The sequence below is a fragment of the Arachis hypogaea genome, chromosome 14 (assembly GCF_003086295.3).
Source record: "Arachis hypogaea cultivar Tifrunner chromosome 14, arahy.Tifrunner.gnm2.J5K5, whole genome shotgun sequence".
NCBI classification, from domain to species: domain Eukaryota; kingdom Viridiplantae; phylum Streptophyta; class Magnoliopsida; order Fabales; family Fabaceae; genus Arachis; species Arachis hypogaea.
In genome coordinates, this window is record NC_092049.1 from 92,555,609 (window position 1) to 92,561,591 (window position 5,983).

The 5,983-nt window shown below is 32.2% G+C and overlaps 1 protein-coding gene across 1 annotated transcript; it reads right to left on the reverse strand.

Annotated features, from left to right (window-relative positions):
* Positions 1 to 237: 237 nt before the first annotated feature.
* LOC112743500 (uncharacterized) lies at positions 238 to 4,875 on the reverse strand. Its single transcript, XM_025792725.2, has 6 exons — positions 4,447 to 4,875; positions 4,167 to 4,236; positions 3,157 to 3,344; positions 2,768 to 2,828; positions 2,588 to 2,640; positions 238 to 515 (listed from the first exon to the last, which is right to left on the reverse strand). The coding sequence occupies exons 1-5, from the start codon at positions 4,582 to 4,584 to the stop codon at positions 2,624 to 2,626; spliced, it is 474 nt and encodes a 157-aa protein (XP_025648510.1). The 5' UTR covers positions 4,585 to 4,875; the 3' UTR covers positions 238 to 515; positions 2,588 to 2,623.
* Positions 4,876 to 5,983: the final 1,108 nt, after the last annotated feature.

Sequence of the window (5,983 nt, forward strand, 5' to 3'; positions counted from 1 at the left end):
CACAAAATACAATTAGATTGAGTTTTTTTTTTATCCCCAAACAGATGCAGAAAGTTTTCACTTCTATAATTTTCAACAACATAGAAGTTAAAAAAGGGCAAAAAACTATATCTCGGTTAATTTAATTAGTTGTAGAGAGGATTTCACTCATATAATTTTTTTTTTCAATTTTAAACTCATATATAAGAGCATGCTGGTTATACAAGCTGATGATTCATCAGTTCAAGACATCTGAAATACAAGGTAAAGGAAAAACCAGTAAAGTGTGATTTTCCCGCATTTGATTTAAAATCATCAAAACTTTAGTTAGCTACATATATATAGCATACAACTTATACATCATTGAGATGATGCATTATTCAATTCTTTATTTACAGGTTCATACTGATTATGTGATTCTGTTTTTTGGCTGGAGAAAACAATTTGCCCTGGCCCCAACACTCACCATATATATATAGATATATAGATATATATGGAAGGGTAGAAATTAAATTCTGCTAAGCGATCCTCCTAACCTGCAAAATAACATGCAACAGGGATTACATGTATACAAAGATTCATCAAATGTATTATTATTTAAATTTAAATTTTAGAAGGGAAATCTTAGACTGAAATAGCTAATATAATTGAGTAGTTCACTTTAATGTGACTTTAAGGTTATATATAGATTCGAGTCATATAATTAATTCTTGATATAAGCATTATAAACTCTTGGTTGATTAACTCCTATGATGCACGGACACCACGACACGACACGGGACACGCCGACACGCGAATTTTAAAATCTTACATGACACGGGGACACGCATACATATAAAATATAAAGTATTTTTTAGATAAACCGTAATGATATTTTAATATTTTATTGATATTAAAATATAAATTAATTTTTTAAATTATTTTTAATGTCTTATTTTAATTATATCAAGTATTTAAAATATTTTTTGTTTTAATAAATAATAATATATACTATATCTAAATTTATTTTGAAAATATATATTAAGAATAAGACCGGACACACTGACACGTGATGGTATTTAGGTGTGTCCAAGTGTGTCCGGAGAAGATTTTTTATTTTTTATTGAGACACGGTTTGGACACAGCAGACACGCGTGTCGGACGAGTGTCGGTGAGTGTCGTGTCCGAAATGTGTCCGACACGCAGACACGGCAACTCAGCAAAGTGTCCGTGCTTCATAGATTAACTCAGTATAATTTGACTAAATTTGTAATTAAATCCTTATAATTTTTTTTAAGTAAGTCTCTATACTAATTTTTAAATTTTAGTTTAGTTCCTACAATGACAAAAACATTTAATTTAATAGAATATATTATGTTTTCAAATTGGATATACCATAATTAAAACGTTTGAATTATTATTCACTTATTGTAGTCTTTTTTCATATTGACAAAGTAATCCTTATTCCTTTCCCTCCTCTTTCACTCGAATAGAAAACTCTTTCTCTTCCTCCATACTCCGTTTGGCATTGTGTGGTGCCACTATAGCATCTCAACCCATCATTGTGTGATCCAAACCCACTCTTCTCTATTGTGACATTTGCCATTGAAGGAACTTCAATATTAATTCCCCAAGGATCAGTATCAATTTATCAAGTAGTAAGTCAATACCAGAGTTAATCAACCAAGAGTCCAAGAACAAGCAAGAACAAGCACTGAGCACTGACTGAGCATCCGAGGCATTACTTTCAGTGAGGACAGTGAGCAGAGACTTGAGGAATAAGGACGAACATTGGCAAGTTAGCGATGGACAACGGGGAGCTGGCGACAAACACTGGCGAGCTGGCGACGAACATGATGGACGGACGACGGGCAAAGATCTAAGGAGCATCACCTGGAGACGCTGGCGTTGCGCGAACGACTAAAGGGCCTTCGAGCACGACGAACCAGGAGGATTGGCGAATGACCACGACGAACCAGGTGGCGATAGTGAGACGACGGGTGGCTCTATGGAGGCTAAGGTTCTCAAGGAAGAGCTGAGATAGAAGAGAATGGTTTTTACTTCTACCGTTCCATGTGAGTGAAAGGGAAGAGAGACTCGTTTGAATGGTTAATTTAAAAATTCTTTCTTTTCTTTTTTTTTTTTTAATGAAATACCAAAACAGCATCATTTAGAGTAAACCGACAAACTCCTGGTTCGATCCGTAGTTAGTCTAATTTGATTTTCAGAACCGCAATTTTATAAAGTTAAAGACATGGTATTTTGGTGAATTATACACATGTAAACGTTTTTTTAATGTCTGTTGTGATTAGAGACTAAATTAAAAAAAAAATTAGTATAGAGATTTAACTGAAAAAAAATATAAAAACCTAATTAAAAATTTAGTAAAATTATAGAAATTAATAGAATAATTATTTTTTTTAATACTACATGATGCAAGATGTTTTGTATTGGAATGTCCTTTATTAATTATAATAAATTTCAAGAAAGATACACCTGTTTTTAGAAACAGAAGAAAATCTATCACTTGTAGAATATCAAGAGAAGTAAATACAATTTGTACAATAAATTTTTTTTTTAAGGGAACTAGCTAGAGTGGGACTCGGCTATAGAGTTTAGAAAGTCATACCGTTAGGAGTATATTCCTTAATCCTTAGCAATGCTCCTAATAATAGAGAGATCCTGTAGAAAGAAAAAAGAAAGAAAAACAAAAAGCAATGAGAGAATTATATATGACGAATCAGAGGAAGCCAATTATTATATTGCCAAAGATTTTACCACATATTTATAAGAGGCGTATCAATCATACCTTGCCACCAGTTTCCTCTTGAAGCACTTCCAGAGTCATCTTCTCCCCCATCCTTCTTGTACTAACACGAATAATACAAAATATACCCTAATTAAATGAATAAATCCAAATAATAACTTATTTAATAAGTATAGTTCAATTTGTCTTGTGTACATATATGAAGTGTGGAATACTACACCATCTCATATTTTATTTATTATCTAATAAAATATAGTCTCTGTTTTAATTGAATTCACGTCTCATTCGATAATAGTCATACCACTTGTTAGTTTACAAATCATGCCTTTGAATAGTGTTTCATGTTTACAAATACATACATAGTGTAGTGTTTGTCATTCTCTAGAAATTAATAACTCAATATACACATGACTAAATATAAATACACTCACCAAAGAGTTCAATCCGGAGTTTTGTGTACTTTGAGGATGCGAATATATGTCCTGGCCACCATAATAGATTGATGAGCTAAGGTGGCAAGGTTGAACTCTTTGTTCCTCATACATGGAACTCATCATATCCTTATTTGTTGTGTGATTACGAGTTTCACCATCATTGCTCTTGTACTTGTGTACATCATCTGCACATATAGACACAATAGGGATTTGGGAGATGACATAAAAGAGGGGCGGGGGGTGCAGCATTGGAAGGAAAAGAATAATATTTTTATCCCAAAAAGTTGAAGTAAATCTCATAATGAATTGAAACAAATAAATTCTTTAGAAAAACTTTTTTTTCATAGTCAATGTATGAGGGACACTAGTACTCTACGTATTTAGGTATATAACTGAGACATAAGGAGAATAAAGGAAAATATAGCAAATAGGGAATGAGCTAATAGCTGCTGTGTAACTTTTTGGTTGAACATTTAAACATCACCAAGAATGACAAACTTTTACCAAATTGATAAAATCAAATTACATAGGTAGAAGAAGAACAATATTGTGTATGCTAATTTTCTTCTTGTATACTAATTTGATATATATTCCTTTATTATTAAATAAGATACTAGACTAGTCACCAAAAAAAAAAAATAAGATACTAGACTCGTATAAGATAATTCTTATACGCTGTTTAAAAATAAGGAATATAGTTACATACTTCTATAAAACATATTAGTGTATTAACAGATGCTTATGTATTAATTTATCCATTTAGTCAGGTAAATCTTATAAATGGTATAAAATATGTTCTATAGATAATTAGATATACATGATAAAAAATATTTTAGAAACAAAAATTTGAACACTAAAATTGTTTTCAGTCCCATTATATATTAATGGTATGCGTTTGATTTGTATTTTTTTGGTATTCCTCGTGAAATTTTAAAACAAATAAAAGAACGGTTGAAAAATATGTTAGAATACACATTAATATAGTGTTGAGTGAGAGTAACAACTACCAGGTATAACCGTTTTTGGGGTTGCGGTTTTTTCGGTCACTTGAAAATGCCGAGATTCTCTCCCTAACACCTGAAACAGAATCATTGGGGAAAACAAAACTCAGAGCTGATTCAAATTTCAACTTGTCGTTTAATCAGTTAAATTGGTGCATCATTGAAATTGAATTCCCCAACTTCAAAATTCAAAGCTCTGAGCACAACACATCAACAATGAAAAGAAAATGCAGAGAAAAACAGAGATATTCAAATTAATTGAACATTCCACGATCAGAAACAAAACCTTAGACGATGGAGGGAATATAGAAGCCAAGATTCCAGAATTAGAAGATGGACGTTGGGATTGGTCGGATCCAAAGAGTTCAGAAGTGAAAGAAGACGAAGAAGAAGAAGAAGAATTGAATTGGTTCTGTCCTTCCATTGTTTGAACCTTAGAAAGGTTTAAGCTTATGCTGCTTCAACACTTCAAAGAAAGTCAATTTTTTATTTATTTATTTTCTACGCGGAGACAACCCCAAAATGAAACATCAACTACCTCCTGAGAACAACCCTAAAATGGGAAAGAACAAAACTCAATTGTGGTTTTTTGTTAGGGAACAAACAGAGTGAAAGGAATGAGGACAGAAAAGAACAGAACGAAGAAAGTGAGAGACACGTGAAAACATTGACACTGGAGAGAGAAAGAAAAGAAAATGTTGGAAATAAGTGAGGTGTGAAACCTTTGCTAACACGCCTTAATTTATAGAGGCCGAAGGGAAGGGTCTCGTGAGATTTTTAAATTTTAAATTTTATTTATTTTATTTTCGCATTTTCAATTCAATTTCAAGTTTCAACATTCCTGGAAATGCAGGAGTGTAGTAGCCCTCTCTTTCCCTTCAAACTGTGAAGATGAAAAAATGTATTCTTGCCATCCAGATAAATGGATCCAATAGGTGGGGTTGGAGTCTATTAGCAAAATCTGGTAAATGTTATATTAACAGGACAAACAAGTCTACAATCTACTAAGGATTTTCGCAATGAACGTATAAGCTTTTAAAGATAAAAGTATTAATTTTCGGGTTTAGAAAAACTTGTGATATATTTATAGGTTTTTAAAGGGAAAAAAACCTAGTAGATACAAGAAATTTTGTATCAATGCTAATAAATTTCAACAAAAAAATAACAATATGGATACAAAAGTTGAAAAAAATTGTCTCTTACCTTTTGTTCCACATTTTTATCTATGACGATTTTTTAAAAATACTTTTAAGTTTTTGACCTCTTTAAAAATTAGACATATAAGTCCTTTGGTTCATATGAGTCCGTAAGACCCAATAAAAAAAAAATCTGACGTGACTCCCGTTGTACTGACCCGACCATTACGGATGCATACATGGAGAGAACATTTTAAAATGGGACAAATGAGTCCCCCTACTGCAAAATGACGTCGTTTGATAGGTAGCCCTAATCATTCAATTGAGTGGATTTGTTCGTGAGGAGTTCCAACTACAGTAACAATAGCCATCAATGGAGCATCTCCAATCTCAAGAAGAAGCGTAGGAAGAATAAGATAAGAAAATTCAACTTCAAACTCAGTTCTATATGTTGTGCATGTCGAAGACCTAAACAATGATGTCGCTCCGAGGTGCTTCTGTAGAGTTTATGCAAGGTTTAATTATTTTGCGAGTCCCTATAGTTTTACCGAATTTTCAATTAAGTCCCTACATTTTTTTTCTTTTCAATTGGGTCCTTATACGTTAATTTTTTTCAATTAAGTCCCTATCGTGAGAATAATGTTTAAGATAACAGAATATTCTATTTAAAAAACGAATATTCTCCTG